The 21,640-nt window shown below is 45.0% G+C and overlaps 1 protein-coding gene across 1 annotated transcript; it reads left to right on the top strand.

The window, feature by feature from the left end:
- The first annotated feature begins 1,137 nt into the window (after nucleotides 1-1,137).
- Nucleotides 1,138-20,900, top strand: SURF4 (surfeit 4). Its single transcript, XM_074973773.1, has 6 exons — nucleotides 1,138-1,410; nucleotides 14,510-14,696; nucleotides 16,271-16,347; nucleotides 17,273-17,316; nucleotides 18,087-18,273; nucleotides 19,500-20,900. Exons 1-6 carry the CDS (start codon nucleotides 1,363-1,365, stop codon nucleotides 19,764-19,766), a joined length of 810 nt encoding a protein of 269 aa, XP_074829874.1. The 5' UTR covers nucleotides 1,138-1,362; the 3' UTR covers nucleotides 19,767-20,900.
- Nucleotides 20,901-21,640: the final 740 nt, after the last annotated feature.

The following is a 21,640-nucleotide window of genomic DNA, read 5'->3' as shown; positions in this document are numbered from 1 at the left end:
CACCTACAAGATAGAGGAAAATATTTTGGTAAAGGGGAAAAAAGGTTTTGCAAGCCTCAGAAAAATGTTTATAAATAACATGGGAGGGGAGAGATTGTTTAAATGATGGAAATTATCTTGAGAATGCCCTTTTAAACAACATTACCTACAAGGTAGATGTCAAAACAGTGAGATGAAAAGACTCACCTGGGGAAAGGGCAAGAGCCCCGGGCTCCAGCTGCTTTGGGTAGTTTTCTCATTGCCTTGTGGTTTTTGAGTCTTCAGGGTAATCTTAAGTCATGTTTTCAAGATTTTGTCTAATTATGAGAGACTAGAAACTTGTTTTTTGTTTTTAATTAAAGCTGTGATTCTCACCTAATCACATGCCTCCAGAAGCTGGGGATTTAAGAAAAAACACCAAATATTGTAGGGCATACAATAAAATCACATGAGTTGGCAACATAGTGTTTCATAGTCTGCCATCCTACTTTGTAACTACTGCCCCTCTATTTCAAGAGGAGATGGGCTCAAAACCAGAACCTTTTCCCAAAACCTCCCCTCCCCCTCCACCTTGAACACTGTAATTAGGCATTTTAGCACCTGAGGCAAGCAAGTATATTTGCATCCCCTTCCATTTTTTTGGCCATTTTTCCACGCTCACAGTTTTGTGCCCTGGTTGGCTGCCCCGCTCTTCCGGCCCTGGTTACGGCCGTGCTGGGGGGTTGAATGAAAGGAGGAAGTGCTCAGATACCAGAGGCAGGGGTGATGTGCTGTGCTGGGCAAGAAGCAGTACGGAATAGCTATAAACCATCAAACAAAATGCAGACAGACTGGACAGGAGAGGATTTTGCATATTGAAAACCTCCACCAGTTTTGCAGATCCACCCCCTCAGGCTTCGAACTTTGTGTGTTTCCTGGGTTCCCATAAAATGGGCCCTGGATCCAAACCTCCCCCACCCCAGCTTTGGTTTGGCAAACAAGATTTCGCCAAAACTCAACCCCAAATCCACCGAGGCGTTGCCCATCTCTGATTGCAGGGCCGCGCGACGTCCATGAAGGACCCTGCTCCTCCTCCCTTCCCTGGGCTGTGGTCACAGGGCGGCCGAGGGCCCTTTAAGAGTCAGGCACAGGCTAGAGCGAGGCGGGCCGGTGTCTCCTGTCAGTCACGGGCCGTCGACTCCCGCCCTCGCCGGGGAGCCTCCTGCGGCTGGCGCTGTCCCTTTAAGAGCTGGCCTACGTGGCAGAAGCCGGAGGGAGCAGCGGCTTTAGCAGCACTTCCTGTGCAGGCGCTTGCAGGAGAGGCAGGGCTGCGAGCGCCCAGGCAGCAGGCAGACGCCCAGCCTGCAGGAATCCCCCTCGGCAGCACCCACCCAGCCGGAGACCATGGGCCAGAATGACCTAATGAGCACGGCTGAGGACTTTGCAGACCAGGTGGGTGTGTGTCCCTTCCTCTGATCCCTTCCCTAGGCTGGAGGCCTCCTCCACATGGAGGGGGGCCCTAGGGTGTATCCCTCCCAGGGGCTGTGGGGTTCTCCCCCTGAAATAAAGGGGGAATCGGCCTGTGATCTGTACCTCTGGCGGGGTGTCCCCACTTTCCCTAACCCAGAATAAATGGGAATCGGCTAATCTTGTGCATCCCTGAATGAGCCTGCTAGGGGGTCCTGCCCCTCCCAGGATAATGGGGTGGGGGATCAGTCAGTGGTGTGTGTTGCCAACACCCTAGAATATTGGGGGGTTAGGGAAACAGTTTGTGGTTTGTACACCGGAGAGACCATGGTGTTTGTCCCTGCCCCTGGAATAAAGGAGGGGATCACTCAGTGGTGTGTACCCCTGAGGAGCTCTGGGGTCTGCCTCTCTCTGATTTGAGGATTTAATTAACTCAGCCAGAGTTTATGGGCCTGTTGGGTGGCTGAGGGTCTGTGGCCTGCAACATGCAGAAGGTCGGACTAGATGATCATGATGGTCCATTCTGGCCTTACAGTCTATGAGCCTTACCCCCCACCTCAAGAATAATGGGGAATCAGTCAGTGATGTATATCCTGGAAGGGACATGAGGCATTAGCCTCCTTTAGTCTCAGGGTGTGACGGTTGGTGGTAATCCTGCCCCCCACTAACTAAAGAGGTATTTGTCATTTTTGTTACCCATGAAGGAATGGATCTTGCTCCCACCCTGGAGCCTGCATCTTGTGCCTTGTTTGAATGAAACTGTCAGATCAGTGCTGTAACTCTCCTCTCCTGGGAGCCTGGCTTCTTCCTATCTGTTAATAAATGTAAAGAGCCCCATAAGGGGGTGAGGTAGGCCAAGCCATTCTTCCTGTCTCTCTCCAAGAAGTATCCAGGTGGCATGTGGCAACAGGGAATAGGGGATATGCAAAAACAAACATGCAGTGAAATGATAATGGAAAATCCTAACCCTAGACTGCTCTTAGACCATGTCCAGAATCATTAAGTGGAACAGATGAGGAGGAACCATCGGTCTCTGTCTAAGCTTTAGGTTCAGAATAAAAGTCGACCCGGATTGTTAAACATTCCTGTATAAATTGTCCTTGTAGATGTTGACGCCAACCTAGACGGACCATCTTGTGCTGTTGCGTAAAACAGATATCTATGATAAGTCAAAGCTTAGAATCTCTCATCTTGCTGTGAGTGAGCAGAATAGTATGAATGAAGTGTTCAGTCACTCTCTTCGTGACAGTGTCGTAAAGCAAGATCTTTGTTGGCTTGGTGACCAGTATATTTAAAATGAGGTAGTAGCATCTGGCTGCCTAGAGCTAAGATCTGAAAAATTGGACTTGATCGGACTCTAGACTTCTAAAGGTTGGATGAAGGTTGGATGATGCATATTACAAGATCTAAAATGGATATGCCGCCCTTGAATCCCTGTAACTGACTGGCACTGGAAAAACCTGCCATTTGCCGTCTTTGCTAGACAGATGGCTTGTTTAGGGCCAGATTCTGCTGTCTTTATGTTGATTTCAGTGGGACTCCGTGTGGTGTTTTGGTAATACTCAGCCTGAATAAGGGTGTCAGAAATCAGGCCCAGTTTGTCTTGTTGACCCATCAGAAGTGGGAGGACAAGATAAACAGTTGCTGTATTACAAGGACTCCTCATTTTTTTTGCTGATCCAGACTAACACGGCTACCACTCTGAAACCTGGCAGTTGCTGTATTGTGTTCATACCCTTTGCTAAATGTTATGACTCTGGAGTCTTAGCTGCTACTGAGGGTTTTATTGTTTTAATACCTGTGTGTTTATTCCCATGTGACTATTTCTGGGCTCTTAAATATTTCGTAAGAACTCCTGAATGCCTTTTTGTCCAGCATGAAACCATGTCTGCCCCCTTCCTGGAATAACTTTCACTGACACAACTTTTTTTCTCTTTGACCTCATTTTATTTTAAAGTGACTATTCTTAGCTACAGACTATTCCTGATGTTTGTGGACACTCAGCCATCAGATTGCAAAACCACGCTTAGGTTTTGCAAGTAATTCATTTGCTAACTCTAGGTCCAAATAGTTGCCCCCTGCTTATTCTAACCACTACTTATACATGTGTGGGAGTGAGTTTACAAAACAATAAGCACTGGGTACATTTTTGCATAGTGGGTATTTTGTATTAGGGAAGTTCTTAGCTCATTTGGAACAAAACATTTGAACTGGGATTAGACTGAAGATTTTTCAGATGGCTGGGGTGGGTACATCAGATTAATACCCTAGAATTTGGATGCCTCCTCATCAACAGCCTTATTCCTTCCCGTTCCTTGTTATAATAGTTGGGATTGGCTAATATGCTATTGCTTTCTCCCCAGGGGTGTAATGAGCAGGTTATTAGGGAAGCTCGAACCTGTGACCTTCAGCACCCAAAGCACAGGCATCTGCCCCTTGACCTAAAGGAGTAATGCTGCTAACTAGCAGCAGTAATAAGCTTTTAAGCCATATGTGGACCACCACTAGAGGGGAATACGGCATACTTAAGTGTGTCACAAAGCTGACAGTGTTCTGAAGGAGAGATAGATTGGGGTTAGGATTGACCTTGGCTCTGGAAATGGTCTTTCTCTTACAACCAAAGTTTGTCCACTTCATGGGTGTGCAATACAAGACACACCTGTTTTATTTGGTGGTTTTCTTAACTGTGGGCTTTAAGTTGAGCGGGCTTTGCTGGTTGGCAGCTGTGGGTGGCTTAGGGGAAAACCACCTTCTCTGATTTGATAGGATAGGGAATAATTATTTATAGTGCCTAGTACAAACAGAAGATGCAGTCCCTTCTCCAAAGAGCTTACAGTCTAACTGTAGGTAATGTGGAATTGTTTCCTTGGTCTAGGCCCATATCTGCCATGAAATGGAAAAAAGTCTCCATAACTGGGAGCAAAACTTCTCAAGGGTCAGTGCTGAGAGCTTCTAATTGAATACAAAATGTTCAAGACTGAGCCTTTAACTGTGTTGCCAAATACTGTCTGCATTATCCAAAACTGAAGTAGCTGTAACTAGGTCTTGCGTTGGGTTTGCACTCACTACCTAGATTTGCAGGAGGAGTTGCCTATCTCTGAGGGAGCAGACTTCTGGTTAGTCTTCCATTTGTGCTGATATTGCTTGAGAAGGTGGTTGTTCGGCACTTTACTCCATGTAGAGAGGAGTGTGGGGAGATTATGCAACTATTGTAAATGAGTGAAGTGATTCTAGCTGGTGGAAGGAGTGAGTGTGATGCCCAAACCGTGTTCCTGGGGCAAAAAATGCAGAGTTTTCTTTAATCTTCCATCCCAAGGGCCTGTGAGTGTGCAGCTGATCAGATCTTCCTTCTGACCTCTAGCTTTCTGAGAGAGTTCATATAAAAACAATGGGGTGAAGAAACTTTTTTTGGTTTTAAACCTGGTCCTTTCATTTTCCAGTGAAGCTAACAGAGCATGGAAGGTCCTTATTTCAGCCTGGCGTGTCCAAATAAGTGCACTGATCCTATTTAGTAATAAGCCAAGCACCCTACTCCTGCCATCATCTGGAAGTGTGACATTTGCCCCCATGGAGAGGATGGGCAGCCGAAGACTTGATGTGCCATGAGCCCACCTGGCAACTGGAGTGCTGTGAATTGCACTCAGGAGGCTTGTGTGAAAAAGGGAAAGTGGAATGCTATGGGGAAACCTTAAAAAAGCTCAAACAACAAAGATGAAACCCTCTAAAGAATAAGATGTCCAGAAAGCTTCTGGCCTGCTCTTGTCCTTCCTCTGACCTCTTTTAAAGTGACAGTGAGCCTATAGCAGCGTTTCTTAAATGCGGCCAACGTGGCTACATGCGGCCACCAGTGGCTTTTCTTTTGGCCACAGCGTCCTGGGCTGTGATTGGGAGAGGGGCTAAGCAGCGGCCCCTCCTCCTCCCTGTTGCTCCTGGATGCCCCACCTTGGTGTTGGTTCCTGGCACCACATGCAGGAGTTGGGCCCTGCCCCCCTCTGAAGACATCTGGGGCACGGTGTTTGAGGAGTTCTGGCCCCCCGCTGCCTTCCCCGACACCCCATCCAAGGCTTAATTTGTCCCATGTTTGCTGGGGCTGAGTAAGTCTGCTGTGAAAAGTGATACTTGTATGCTTGTTGATACCACTTTTCACAACAGACTTACTAGCTAGCAATAAATAAATTGCAATGATTTGGACGCGTATATGTGCACATGTATTTGTTTTTCCGAAAACAAAGTATTTTAGGGAAAAGTGAGAGAGCGGCCACCAGCAAGACTTGGTGGCTGCACTCTGAGGCCACCAACTAATTTATCCTGAGAACCCCTGGCCTATAGTCCCTCTTTCTAAATACTGACTCCTCCTGGGAGGAGGGGAGGTGTCATTATCCTCACTTCATAGATGGTTTGAAACAGAGAGAAGAAGTGATTCACCCCAGGCTAGAGTGTAGAGTTTGGTGCCAGGCGTGAAATGAGATCTTCAGCATTCCTTGCTCCCAGTCCTGTACTTGGGCCACTGGCTCATGCTTCTCTCCATATGGGAAACAGAGCGGCTCCACATCAGGGTTGCAGGGATGGGTCCTGTATCTTTATCAGAAACACAAGTCTGTAAACAGTATGTTGCAGTCCAAGTGTCTCTGTGTGCTGTTTGCTTTGCAGCTGCCTTTACCACTTTGATCCTAACGGTCACTAATTCAGGAATAAACAGAGGAGTCTGTTTCCTGGTGAACTTTGGAGTGTTCTTCTTGTTCCTGTGTCCCCACCGGCATTCTGGAGATGAGAGCCCCAGGTGAAGCTTGGCGAAATCAGAGCTGCTTATAAAAGAGCAACTGCTCGCGGTGTGCGGTGGTCTTGATTAAAAAATATAATGCGGGGATGGAGAGTTCACTTAAGCACCTAGGTGAAATACAAAGCTAGGTTTGCCCAAGGTAACATGAGACGTCTATGTATGTACGTCCCAACCGACCATCATAAGGTATTATCTCCCCCACCTTGTCTCTATAAGAAGTTTTATGTCAGAGCCAAGAATAGAATCCAGATTGTCTGGCTCCCAGTTCTGTGCATCAGTCTTTAAACCCATCATATATCTACAGTCTCCCTAGCTGCTGCTTTCATTCTTGCTTATTACTTCGTAAGTGCCTTAAATGGGCATTGTGCTTTAGAGGTGTGTATGTATAGAGACAGACCTTACAACTTAGACCAAAGATGATGGGGAGATAACAAGGGATGTGGTTGGGAAGGAGGATGATTTGATCGCTTAAGGAGACCAGGTGGGTGAGAGAATATCTTCTGGCTGGCCAGCTTCTGTTGCTGAAAGAGACAAGCTTTCAACAACAACACTGCAGATCACTTAAGGGAGTAAAGCAGGTGAGTCAAAGATTCGAGTTCTTTATTTGTTGGTTGGATTACGTAGCCTCCTTGAGGAAAGCCATTTGGAGAAGGGACTTGATCCAGGGAATGCTGGATCCTTGTGTGTGTTTATTCCTAAACTAAGAAGAGTATTTAAATCTGTGTCCTCCACAGGGCTTGGTTTACTGCCCTCATAACCTCATTAGAGGAGAAAATGCCAACACAAAGCCCTTCTGCGGTATGTGTTAATGACATGGCTGGGAGTGAAGAACCAATTGTCCTCTCAAATAATATTGTTTAGTTTTTCCAGCTTTGGCTGTGCTTGTGTGAGATGCAGTCTTCAGTGTGGTCCATGCAAGGCCCACAGAATAATAGGTCATTTGATATTCAGTGTATAGAAAACCCTAAACTGCAGATGTGCCATGAGTTTAACATAATCTCCTTCCCTCACTTGAATAATTTAGTCTTAGGTTAAGTGTATTGTGTCAGTGAAGCTCAGGTACTTACATTCTGTGTACCTCTAATTCCTGGGTAGTTTCAGTTGGATAAGATTTTAACTTTGTCCTAATCTGTTACTATGAACTGTTAAACAGCTGTACCCCAGAGGTGGCTGCATTGCAACAGTGGTTGAAGTGATTCTTACTATAGCTATAGTTTGCATGGTGCTGTAGGGCATTGAAATGAGGTATATAAATCATGACTACTAGAGATGGGCCCAAGCTGTAATATGTGGATCAGAACTTCCATGAAGTTTGATGTCTGGATCTGGCATTCTGGTTTGTCCTATTGATTCAGTCCCACCACTAGAAGTTGCCCATTCTAGATAAATTCCACTGTACCTAGTTAAATCACTGAGAGAGTTCAGTACATAGGTACTCTGAATCCTAAAATCACTAGACACTTCTGATACATGTCCCGCGCTATCATAGTTAACTAATCGCTTTCTCCTTTCCTCCTACATCTCCTCAGTTAGTCTTACGCTTTTTTGTTGTACATTCTATTTCTGAATTTGCCTCATTTTCTCTACGTTTGCTATGAGCAGTGGCTTCAATGCTTACATGTGAGTTGCATAAACACAGCTGTATGCATGACGGATGTCAGAAGATGGTTTGCATAGCATTGGTTGCCTAGCATTGCTCCCACCTTCAATCCATCCTACTTGTCTTCCACTGATTGGATCACAAGCACTCATGTTTACTAGGCAACATAAAATTCTTTCCTGTGTGTGCTAAGAAGGGAGGAAGCCTGAGTGAGGGAACAATTTACACTTTCTATCATGGGCTGTTTGGTTTCAGGGAAGGTGACAATGAGACTCGTCCATGTGACTTATTACAACAAAAGATGGTAGGTTCCAAAGCTGATTCTGGGAAGTAGAGCTGCCTCTTGGCAGTTGTGCTTATTTTGCAACCTTTCCACAGTCTTGTTCCTGCTGATCTTCAAGACAGCAACCTCCCATTACACTGCCTCACCTGCTTCCCGTTCTCTGCAGAAGTTGCCAGGGCAGGCTTCTCTCCACCTTTCCATTTTCCTGCTCCTGCTTTATCAAATCATTTTAACCTCTGCTCTTCCCCTCGCTTTAGGCCTAAATTTAAAAACTCCCTCTTGGCTTGTTAGCGTGACCGATTTGTTGTTTAACAGTCGAAAGTTCTCTATTGATCCCTACAATTGTATCTGTTCATCTAGATCAGGGGTAGGCAACCATATGCCCGCGTGCCGGAGCTGATTTTCAGTGGCACTCGCACTGCCCGGGTCCCGGCCAACCATCTGGGAGCCTCTGCATTTTAATTTAATTTTAAATGAAGCTTCTTGAACATTTTAAAAAACCTTATTTACTTTACATACAACAATAGTTTTCTTATATATTAAAGACTTCTAGAAAGAGACCTTCTAAAGACGTTAAAATGTATGACTGGCACACACAACCTTAAATTAGAGTGACTAAATGAAGACTCGGCACACCACTTCTGAAAGGTTGCCGACCCCGATCTAGATACTTTCCAGACAGCCCCCATCAAGAAAACGAAAGATTTAGGAAGCCTGGTTTTTGTTTTTGTTTTTAAACTGCCTCTCATTCCTCCTAACTCTACTCATAAAACCACACCCTGAACCACCTTAAATAATTCGTGGCCCTGCCCGTCGCTTTTCAGACATGGACACTTTTTCCTGGGCCTGGACTACACCTAAAAATTAGATCGACCTAGCTATATTGTTCAGGCGTGTGAAAAATGTCACACCCTGTGCGATTTAGTTAGGCTGACCTATCCCCCACGATAGATGCAGCTCGGTCAGTGGAAGGATTCTTCCATAGACCTAGCTACCGCTTCTCAGAGGAGGATTAACTGCACTGGCAGAAACCCCCTTCTGTCAACGTAGGAAGAGTCTATACTAGGATGCTGCAATGGCACAAGAGTGTAGACATACCCTTAGTTAAACATCTCTAAAGCTCTTCCCACAATGCACAATCAGCCTGGGGAACTCCTTGCCAGAGGATGTTGTGAAGGCCAACACTATAACAGGGTTCAAAAAAGAACTAGATAAATTCATGGAGGTCTATCAATGGCAATTAGCGAGGATGGGCAGGGATGGTGTCCCTAGCCTCTGTTTGCCAGAAACTGGGAATGAGCGACACGGGATGGATCACTTGATGATGACCTGTTCTGTTCATTCCCTCTGGGGCACCTGGCATTGGCCATTGTTGGAAGACCGGATACTGGGCCAGGTTGACTTTTAGGCTGACCCAGTATGGCCATTATGTTCTCTCCAGCTTCTGATGTAGCTGAAGAACGGGGAAACCTTTCTCCCTTGTAAAGGCCGAAGTGTACAGAATGCCCAGGGAGAGGCCTCCCTGCTCTGAGAGAGGCCAGGTCAGTAACCCAGAATTACATGCTTCCATGTGGGGGAGCTGGATTGAGGTCTTTAAGTCAGTGTGCACACACTCTCCCTTCCGCTGAACCCTAGGAAGAGCCAGCTGATTTGGCTTTCTCTGGCAGGTTGGGTTTGCATACGCTTTGGGTGGCAAGGAAAGAGACAGCTGTTTGAGAGTCTGTTTCTGACCCCCTCCAGGAATTCACTTGGCATTGGCACAATCTGTTCAAACGCTTGGGATGAAGAGTCTTCGTTTCTGTCTTAAATGTAGTTAGTCTGTCACCTGGGAGAGCTTGTCTTAACATCACAGTGTGGTATATTCTAACAGGACTCAGAGCTGCAAGCAGGGCAGGTGCCATTTGCTCACTAGAAATCTTTTTAGCAAGCTGTGGGTCAGTATAAACACAAAAAGAAAAGGAGTACTTGTGGCACCTTAGAGACTAACCAGTTTATTTGAGCATGAGCTTTCATGAGCTACAGCTCACTTCATCGGATGCATACTGTGGAAATTGCAGAAGACATTATTATATACACAGAGACCATGAAACAATACCTCCTCCCACCCCACTCTCCTGCTGGTAATAGCTTATCTAAAGTGATCATCAAGTTGGGCCATTTCCAGCACAAATCCAGGTTTTCTCACCCCCCCCCCCCCACACACACACACAAACTCACTCTCCTGCTGGCAATAGCTCATCCAAACTGACCACTCTCCCCACAATGTGCATGACAATCAAGGTGGGCCACTTCCAGCATAAATCCAAGTTTAACCAGAAGGCCGGGGGGGGGGGGGGGGGTAGGAAAAAACAAGGGGAAACACAGAACTACTCTAGTTCTAGGCCCAGGGTGGATATGGCACTTTGAATGCAAACATTTTTCACGCCCCTGAGCAACACAGTTGTGCCGATATAGGTTTGTAATGTAGACCAGACCTGAGTTAAGGATCTCTAATCAAAACTTGAACCTTGGAAGATGGATCACAGCCTGCCTCTCTTGCCTTGTGCATTTGGGCCTTCTCTTCCAAATCAGCCACTGTTTTTAGCAGGTCTCTTACACACTTGCTGCATGCTCTGTACGCTCTCTACCTATCTGATGGTACGAGCCAAATGTAGATCCCGTTCCTCTTGTTCTAGGAAGAAGACAAGGCTGCCCCCTATTTGTGACTTGCTGGTTGTGTATTCCTTTTGCGTGGGGATTTCCAGTGCAGTGCACTGATGCTAAAACAGGTGCTTTCAACCCTCCTGATGCCCAGATGTTGAGCTATTATGCTTTCCTGTCCAACGTGGCTGATTAGGGTGTTGCTGGGTGCTTTGAAAGCTTCTCCGTCATTAGATTGATGTTGGAAAGTGCTGTTTCCTCCTGATTAAAATTCATCAGATGTCTAGCATGTTGCACAAGCAACACCTCAGATTAATTCTGTGCAAATTCTGCATTGTACAGTGGCACAGAATTCCAGCAGGATTTCCACAGAGAGACATGGGGGGCGGGGGGGGGGAAAAGAACTAAATGCTCCAAAAGTACTGGATAGAAAGTATAGAATGCCTACAGAAAAGAACTAAAGGGTTTCTATAGCAAGTCTTACTCCTCAGTTTGGAAATAATGTTCCCCACAGAATTTTAATTTTTCCTGATGAACCTGTGATCTCCTGCGCATGGCAGCCAGAGCCTCGCCATGTGCAGGGCTGACAGTGGAAGCCGCAGCTGGATGCAGAATTTTAAAATATTCACAGAATCTTTAACTTTTTGGTGCAGAATTTCCCCCCAGGAGTATCTGTTGTTTGTGATAGTTTCTGTCTCTGCTACAGAAAAGGACCCTTCTAAATCAGTCTTGGTATTATCACAAGTGCCTTAGAAGCTTGATCTGTAGTTCTTCTTTCCCTGTAATCTTATCCTCTTCCATGGAAGTCACATGGTTTGTTTGCTTGTTTTTGTTAGCAAAGTCAACATGATTGCCTAATTGTGAGAATAAGGTTTATTAACTTGTAGAGGCTGAGTCTGGGGCCCCATTTTAAAAAATGGGAACAAAATTACAGCAATTATAATTTAAAAAAATATATAAACAATACACTTACTGGCAGAGGATAACATTTAAAGCATGCCAAATTTTGGGTTTGAACTTTTGGATGAAAGGTATAACTTTGTTATGTACAATAATCCGTTTGGTTTTTTTTGTTTCTCCACTTGGGGTGCACGTAGGAGTTTCTTAGGTAACTGAAATACAGTTTGAAGCTCTTAATCTGCTATTCTGGACCAAGAAAAGAGCTCATTTGCATTTTTTTTTTTTTAACTTTGGTTAATTTTAGGTCACATCTCCCTTGTATTAATGTGTATTTAATTGTTCGGTTTGTATCTCACTAAATGACAAAGATCATAAGAAATGTATCTCTCCAGAATCACTCATCTAGCTGTTTGAAAAACATTTATATTCAAAAATCCCAAAGTATAACATTCAATCTGTACGTGGTTGAGGTTTGTGTTCAAAGTATGTTTAACTGACTTGAATCTTGACCCTTTAGACTCTAGATGCACATGACCCAAGACTAGTGTAGTTTGCTCTTCTGATATTAACTATTTGGGCATGTCTGTTGTGTTCTGTTTTTTTATTCATGCTGACCTTGAATTAGGCAGCAAGGAAGATTTCTAACTTGCACAGAACTTGGAACATCCTTTATTAATTGGTTAATTATGGTGGTGGGAATAAGCTTTTAGAAGTGCCTTTAATCTCCTGCCGCCCAGCTGTTGTGACGCCAATTGCCAGAGCTGCAAAATTATACTAACTAAAAGCAGAAAGTGAAACTGATTAGTCTAGTTTCATTGTCCAAACTGAGTAAAATGCAAGAAGTGAACGTCATAAACAATGAGAAGCTAACTTAATTTTTTTTGGTCAACATACACTTTTACTGGTTAGTTTGCTGACTCGATTAGCTAAATTCTCTGCTAGTATAAATTGATGTACCTCCATTGACGTTAACTGAGTTGCATCAACAGAACATGGTCAGTGCTGGGTGTGACTCTGTACCTTTTTTTTAAGTTCCTGTTCCCTAATGGTACAAGAAACACTGGTGCAAGGGGGGCCAACACAAGACATATACACTTTTTTTCATTGTGAATTTCCTCTTTGTGGTATTCCTGATACCTTTTTGAAGAACACCTCTATTTAGGTGGGTGGGTTGGTTTGGTATTGTGGGTCCCCCCCCCCACTGAACATAGTTTAGATTCTAACACTGAGTAAAACGACTTGAATCAAAGTCCCATAAATCGTTTTTAATTCCTACTGTGTATGAGTTGTAGGAGGTTATAACACATGGTTCCCCTACTGCAAAACCTGGCATTTCTGCATCAGGAGTCAGGCTTTTGCATGCATCTGGCTGTGACATTGCTCAGCGGGAACTGCCAATAAAATAGGGAGATAGGCACCTTCTGCTTCTCTTCTTCTGCTGTTTAACTTAGAATTGACCATATCTATCTCACATACAACCCCTGACAGATGTCACTTGAATTACATCCCTGACAAAGTGAAGTAATGGTAACTTGGCTGTTCTGCACCTGGTGTTGATGCCCTAAATATGTTTCTTAAATAAACAGTCACCTCACTTGCAGCCAGTAGGCATTTTCTATTACTAAATGTCTGCTGGTACTATTACATCACTGCTTTCTATACAAAAAGTGGAATGTGCTATTTGCAGGTTTGTTAGGAAATAAACAACTTTTATTAATACCTTTCTGTACCAAAGGGATGGTTGGTTGGGTCGGTGGAGGAATAACACCAGACACTTTTTAATATTAACCTGGGATCAATGCAATGGTTCTAAATTTTCAATAATGGAGTGCAAGAATCCAACACCCACGTGTATGCCAGCTTGCTCAAGAGGTACACATAATCATGGCAACTGTCTGCACAAACACAGTTGCTGATTAAGTCATGTGTGTTCTAGGTGCCCGCACGTGGCTCCCTTTGCACACCAAAATTGTGGCCCTTTAGGCTGAGATTTGTGTCAGAGCATTAAATCTACAACCAGTTATTAATCCCCATCAGGATATACCTTGGTGCTCTATTACAGTTACTTAAATACGAATGAAGACTCAAACGATATACCAGCTGAGAACTGGAGAGTGAAGAGGCAATCAGATTTTTTTTAATATGCAAATATCTTGCATGTGTATAATTTGTACAAGAAGCTAGACTCCTCAGGGTGTATGTTTTGGTTCTGCTCAGCAGTAGTTGCTCCTATATAATCTATAATTCTCACAATGGCAGAGTGATCTAATGGTAAATTTTCAGCATTCTGGTCACAGGATCAGACACTACTTTCCTTCCCAAGAAGAGAAGCGGTGTGCTCACTTCCTCGTGCCTCTTGGTGATACTATTTTTTTAAATACTAGGTTGCATTGAACTGTAGTTATATATAACTGCCTAGTTCATCTTCCTGAGTAGTGGTTTGTTTTTTGTGTTTTTTTTTTTTTGGTTATGTGGGTTGTGATTCTTAATGGGACTAGGGGCTGACCTCCGTCTCTGTATGTGTTTATCCTTGAAATCAACTAATATCATAGTCAGTTTTTCATCTACAGTCAAACCCTTTTAGTATTGTATAGGAGAGTCTTAGGCCTGATGCCACAATGTGTTGATACTTGCAGAGGAAGAAGTCAGTGGAAATTTTGCCCATGAGAACAGGGGAAATGTAAAGGCACAGGTGTTTTAAACCAGCATGATATCGAGAGGGTTTGGCTCTAATTCCCCAGCACATCTGTGTTCAGCGGGATCTTGTGGTGGAGGTGGGTGTGTCCATGTGCACACGCCAGTGATACACCTGCAGTCTGCAGAGGGGCATGGCTCTTGGTTGCCTTGGACATTACTCCTCCTGCACTGTCTGCCCATGTAGTTCCTGCGAGTGACGAAGCAGTACCTTCCCCACGTGGCCCGTCTGTGCCTGATCAGCACCTTCCTGGAGGATGGCATCCGCATGTGGTTCCAGTGGAGCGAGCAGAGGGATTACATTGATGCCACGTGGAACTGTGGCTATTTCCTGGCCTCCATCTTTGTGTTCCTAAATCTCTTCGGACAGCTGAGTAAGTGGCTCTTAATGGCCTATTAGGGCAGATGCCAAATCACGCTAGTGTTTCTGGCTCATGTTAGCGTGGGAAGCCTAGTTTATTTTTCTTTACCCATCAAGCGTTTTATATTTTGATGATGCTTCATAGGTTGAATAAAAACTTTTCATTGGCCTCCCCACGTTTTGCTCCTTGACTTTTGAGTCCCCATGGTACCTCTTGGTCAATGAAAACTCTGAGGAGTCCCTTAGTTGACAGTAGTATCTATTTAATTCTGTATGTGTACCCAGATGTTGATAGGTGCATTCTGTAAATAAAATACTTCCTGTATTTAAAGAAAAAAGAGGAATTGCTCCAATATATCAAGATGATTACAGTGCCATGTTTTTCTTGCCTCAGCCCAGTATTGGCTCTTATGGAGGTTAATATCAACTGGAAAAATATTTTTTGTCTTGTTTTTATGCAGGAAGCATTTCAATCCTGCCCTGTTCACAAAAGCAATAGCACTGTGTGTGTTCATGAGGACTAGGAAGTGAAACAGACTTGACACTTCAAGTCTAGCTTCTGTGTTCATGCTGAGTGAACTGTGAACAGTATCACTGGTGGGAAAGGAACTAACTTCTCCCTGTTTTATATTGCGTGTCTCACGCACTCCAATTGCCTAGTCTTTCAAAGTCCTGTGTCCAGGACTTTGTTTTTTGTTTTTTTATTTTGTCCAGGCAAAAATTTAATTTTGCTAAATCTCTTCCCCTGTAGATAACTTGCTTAACAGACTTCTTTTAGTCAAGTTCTCAACGTGGAAATCCGCCTGCTGGGAAATGCGATCAGTTTTCTTTTGAATGCAAGATTTACAGGAAAGCTTCTGTTTGTTTAATATTCTGTATTCTCTAAAGAACTATGGTATCATCCTCCCACCACCACCTCAGGAAAGGCAATATCCAACATCTACATACTTGGCTGTTTTTTGTCTAACGTCTTGTGACCTTAAGCGTATGTCTACACTGCCATAGAGCCTGGGTTAATTGACTTGAGTTCAGGCTGCAGGACTAAAAGTAGCAGTATAGACATTCAGGATTGGGCTGGAGCCCAGGGTCTGAGACCCACCCAGTCACCTTGCAGGGTTTGAAACGGCGGGCCCCAGCCTGAGCCCAAATGTCCATGCTGCAATTTTATAACCCCCCCAGTCTGAGCTCCACAAGCTGGAGTCAGCTGACCTGGGCCAGCTATGGCTGTGCTGCAGGTCTTTTATTGCAGAGTAGATGTACCCTTACATGGCAGCTGCCAACTAGTACGAAGTGCCAGGGACTAAACAAAGCATATGTTTGATCCCTTGCTCCATCACCTGGTGGAATAATGGAGAGATGTTCTTCAGGAGCCATACGACAATGTCTCACTGTGTGGAGAATGCAGATTTTAAAGCTGCCCCCCCCCCCCCCCCAAACCAGCAGTGTTTTGATACCCGATATCTCCTAGCAGAGGCCCTCTGTGACTTTGCTACATGAAATCCTTAACCTGCTGAAATTCAAACCAAAACCAACTGTTTCCTGTGTGAGCTGGATATGTGGTAACGCTGTTTAATTTCCCTTCCTCAGGCGGCTGTATCCTGGTGCTGAGTAGGAACTTTGTGCAGTATGCCTGCTTCGGCTTGTTTGGAATTATAGCATTACAGGTAGGAAGCCTCAAGTCTTCCAAAGTACAGTCCCTATCTTTCAGGCCCTCCCCACCAACCCCAGTGGGACTGATCTGTCTGTTAAAGAAGCAGGAAGGACTGCCCTGCTCAGCCCATTGAGCCCACTGCCCTCCTTCAATTGGCCATGATCTCTTATGGCAACATGGTTACAGCTGTTCTTCCTCTGACATGCACAGCAGCGAGGTATTCTCCTTGGATGCTGATGCAGATCGGATCAGCCGGCTGTTTTTTCCAAGCACTGACAAGTATCGAACCAATCCTGTCCCATATAGTAGGAGGAGGTCCCCTTTGCAACTCACATGAGCTTCAGCAGCCTACTGCATAAGAGACCTATAACTGATTTGGTCTTGACCCCACAGTGATTGCTACAAGAATATCCCAAAGTGGAAGGATCCCCATTTGAATGCTGAAAAAACAAAAAAACTTATTTTGGACAGGAAAGGTTTTCGTTAACATTTTGTCTAAAGCAGAAGAGTAGGAGTTATAACTTCTGGGTTCTGTTCCCAAATTTGCCACTGACTAGTTGTGTGATCTTGGGCATTTAGTTTAACCTTCCTGCCTCTCTGTTTCCCCATCTGTACAATGGGATGGATACTTGACTGCCACAGGGGATTGCTGAGGGTTAATTAACTATCTGCAAAAAGCTCTGAGAGTCGCAGATCTGTGGGTGCTATAAAAAGCACCTGGGCTAATGAGTGAGCCTGACCTTCTGCATCCAAAATGGATTCTCATAAAAGCTCCTTATTGTCATCATGCTAAACTAAGTAACTTTGTAAGATGTTATTGATTCTTACATCCTGCATTTAATCACACTGGCTTTGAACACTCTAAAAGCTCTCCCTTTTCAAGGAGGTGGAAATAGCTTAAATATTTCAGTGTTTTTTTTTTTTTTTCCCCCTCCCAGACCATTGCTTACAGCATTCTATGGGATCTGAAGTTCTTGATGAGGTAGGTCCTAGTTCATTTTACCTCCCTGTACTGTCCTTGCAGACTTGCTTCTGTGCATGTCACCCAGGGACAGGAATGAAGAGGTCTTTATAAAGGTCACATTTAAGGCCATCTCTATCCGACAAACTTTGGTCAACGCAAATTACGTCGGCACAAAGCTGCTGCAATCAATAGATCGCTTGCGCAGGTGCATACTTGGCTCCTTGCATCAACACTGCATATGCTCGCCAGGAGTGCTTGTGTCAATATGTAGTGTACCATGGATAGATATCCCAGTGTGCAACCCGCCACCATCCAGTGCACTCTCTTTTGGGGAAGTTTTGGCAATGCATGGCAGGGCAGAAATGAGTCGCGCGGAGTGATTGGGAGCAAGGAGTCTCCATCCCATAATGTCATCTATGTCCCATGTTGTTTGCACCTTTTTAAAAAAAAAATCCCACAAGTGCATGCAGTCTTTGATAGACACTTGGGGCCTGCATAGCTCCACGCTATGGTCATAAGCGTTACAAGAGGATCGTGCGTCCAGCGCTTGCATCTGCAGAGCCATAAGAACTACTGAATCAGTGGGGAACATGATGATTTCTTGGAGGGCAGATTGCTGTGGGACATAGTGAGAACCAATCCAAGGTTCTTGGTGGCATTCTCACTCATTCAGGTAGAATGATCTTCATGACACATCCAACAAGCTCTATGATGTAGCTTTTATTTTACTTGCACTGACCTGTAGATTTTTATTTCTTCTCTATGCCCCCCCCCCTCTCTCTCCCCAGGAACCTTGCCCTTGGGGGAGGCTTGCTGCTGCTTTTGGCTGAGTCACGGTCAGAGGGGAAAAGCATGTTTGCCGGGGTCCCCACCATGCGGGAAAGCTCCCCCAAACAGTACATGCAGCTGGGTGGACGTGTGCTGCTGGTCCTCATGTTCATGACACTGCTACATTTTGATGTTAGCTTCTTTTCTGTAAGTATCTGGCACAGAACTGGGAGTCAAGGCATTGGGCTTCACTGCTCTGCTACAGCCTGGGTGGGATCCCAATCCAGCAATTCTTCTCCTCTTTCGAGTCCTCAACTATTTCACTGGGTCTCCTTATGTAAGAATGCCAGATTTGGGTCCTGTCAACTAGAGATACTGTGTTCTGACCTCCTGGGTGTGTTATGAGTTAATGTCTATACGTGATCTGCTTAGCACAAAGTGCTAGAGAAGGATAAAGTATCAGTCTTTTTTAACTAATTTAATAATTGAGTCTTTAAGCAGTAGGGTAAAAAATTTCTTCAGGTCTGAGTGACAGCAGAGATACTTCAACCCAAACTACTCACCTCTTCATAAACAAGATCTTAGCTTAGGAAGCACCGACTTGAAACTAAATTCCAGGGAACGGTAGCCCAAAATCTACCCTCAGGGTCCCACACAAACTAAGGGTTGACCCTTGCAGCCATCAGTCACCAAGTCCTGCCACTGGATCATTGTAATGAGTGGGACAATTCACATGAATAGAGGTAGCCGGAAAGGGCCCTTTAGTTACTGAAGGAACTTAGAGATAACCTGCCCTAGCGTATCTGTATCACAGCCAGGATGGGTAAGGATGGTGTCCCTAGCCTCTGTTTGCCAGAAGCTGGGGATGGGCGACAGGGGATGGATCGCTTGGTGACTACCTCCCGCCGGGGGAATCTGGCGCTGGCTACTGTCGGAAGACAGGATACTGGGCTAGATGGACCTTTGGTCTGACCCAGTAGGGCCGTTCTTATGTTCTTACAGCAGCCTGTTGAATTGCCTTTACCTGAACAACACTGCAGCGACTACACCTCCTCCATGCATATTTCTTTAAGGCTATGTCTGCACTACATGTGTAGCTACACACCCCAGTGAAAGGCTCTGGCAGTGGGGAAAGACTCCTACAGCTGCCAGATGCCTTCACTGTGGCGAGGAAAGGCTCTGACAGGGGGAGGCAGCAGAACATGACACTGCTGAAGTTAGCAGTGCAGACATGGGTGGCATGGCTTGAGTGTGCAGGGTCTATACCGTGGGGTGTGTAGGACACTTTGCCCACCCTAAGCTATGGCTTGCTGGCTACACTGCTATTTATACCTGTGTGAGCTGGGTATGCAGTGCCTGTGCTCTATAGAATACCATAACATAGCTGTGTATAACCCTGACTCTCCTCTTTCCTCCCCACTCTGCTACTGCAGATTCTCCAGAACATCGTGGGCACAGCCCTGATTATCTTAGTGGCGATTGGCTTTAAGACCAAGCTGGCTGCCTTGACTCTGGTCATCTGGCTGTTTGCCATCAACATCTACTTTAACGCCTTCTGGACCATCCCGGCCTACAAGCCCATGCATGACTTCCTCAAGTATGACTTCTTCCAGACCATGTCTGTCATTGGAGGGCTTCTTCTGGTGGTGGCGCTGGGTCCTGGTGGTGTCTCCATGGACGAGAAGAAAAAAGAGTGGTAATGGGAGCAATGTAGCTTCCCAGGACACGACAGCTTAGGTCCAGGACTGATTCTCTATGGATTCAACAAAACCTGCCAGCATTTTACATATACCTGCTCCTCCTGTACCTTCCCCTGTTAAAGGCACAGATGTCTTGAGAATTTAATTTACAGTGGCACCAGTAATCTGATAGATGAGAGATCCTACTACTTCGAGGAACATTGCCTAGGGTTATTTTATTGTTTTGTTTTTTAACTTCCTAGAATTGGAACTAACCCAAGGAATCCACATTTCATTGAGTACTTCAGTATTGGCTTTTAAATTTAAAGTACTGTGAGCAGATACACAGTAGTATCATTCAGTGTGCTGTCTGGTTATTTTTTCTGTTTCCTTTTTAACTCTAACAAGCAAATACCCCATTCCCCTCAGAGAACTAAAACACCTCTGTGTAGAGAAAATCCAGCTGCTGGTTAGAGCATTGTTTGTACAATTGGAGAGTTATGCTAAGACATTGGTTTTAAAAATTACAGTATTCTGTACCCAGGTTTGAGCAAGGGGAAGGCCCTTCCACACCCGGAGGGAGGGAGAAAGAGAATGTCAGAAGCAGCTGCATCCTTCTCTAGATGAGGAAAGAGATGGTTTTATTCATCGAATGTCTCATTTCTGTTCCTGAGCGGAACAAGGGGATAGTGGTGTTATATTGCTTTAAAGATTTCAGTAAGATGGTGGGGGTGGGTTAGTGGGAAGGCTCTCAAGACAGATTTCATTTTAAAAGGTGCTGTGCCAAAATCAATCCTTTTCAGCATTTTCCACCCACCAACAAAGGGGAGCAAGCCAGGCAGTGATTCACAGAGACAGCTCCTTTCAGCAACCAACCAGCATTTATCTAAATGTGGCTCCAGGTTCTTTCAATGTGAGCAGTAACTGGTGGAACCAATATTTGTGGAGCTGTGAAAGACCCTGTTCCTGGCATTGAGAGGCAAAAGCTCAAATGCTGAGCATTTCATAATGCATGCAGGTCTGCATCACCTCATCAGTGGGTTCAGAGCAGTGTCTGATCTTCCAGCCTAGAGCACCCTTTGCTTTCTTGATCCATTGCTGCCAGTCTCTCTTGAACATGCAAACTCTATTTTTTTTTTTTTTTTTTTTTTTTTTCCACTGAGCAACAGCAGGTACAGAACTCTCAAGGGAAAAGCACCTGCTCTGGCATCCCAGTACAGACGCTCATGGGCTGGGGGAGAGAATGCTTTCCTGAACAGGCTCCATTGTTCCTGTATTAAACAGTATGCAAAAATCAGCTGTATGATGCCTTACTGCACTGATTCTCAGTCCTGTGTCTCAAATGGCATCTGCCTCATTTTTGACAGTGGTAGCTAAGACTTCTAGTGAGTAGAACATACTTGGCAGTGTCTTAACGGTTAGGGGAGGTACCTTATGCATTTCACTCAGAGAGGAAATAATCCTTTAGTGTAAGTGGGTTGAAGGGAAACAGAGGTCCTGACTTTGCCCCATCAGTGTAATCTCTTCTTTCACCTCACATTCATCCCTGCTGGGAAGGGGCATTTCATCCTCTGCTAGTGACCTAAATTGGTGAGATGGGTTTGTTTATTTTTTTGGTTGGTCTTATTGACTTGGATTCTGTGAGACACTCACCCTGTGACCTTAACTAGCAGCTCAGCAGGCTAACTGCCCTGGTTTCCTGCATCAATGGCTCCCTTCACCGTAGCTGTTTACATCTCCACTTCGAAGAGCAGCCCAGCCCAGCTCATCATCTCCAGCAGGCAGCCAGCTCCTGGGCTTTCCTCCACAAGGAATGCTGCTAAGCCCATTGACCTGGACAGTGCACTCTTGCCTTTACCCTGGAAAACAGGATTCTCAGCAGCTGGTGATAAATA

The sequence above is a fragment of the Natator depressus genome, chromosome 16, assembly GCF_965152275.1.
Source record: "Natator depressus isolate rNatDep1 chromosome 16, rNatDep2.hap1, whole genome shotgun sequence".
Lineage (NCBI taxonomy): Eukaryota > Metazoa > Chordata > Testudines > Cheloniidae > Natator > Natator depressus.
Note: the sequence above shows the minus strand (reverse complement) of the source record. Positions and strands in the feature narration are given on the sequence as shown.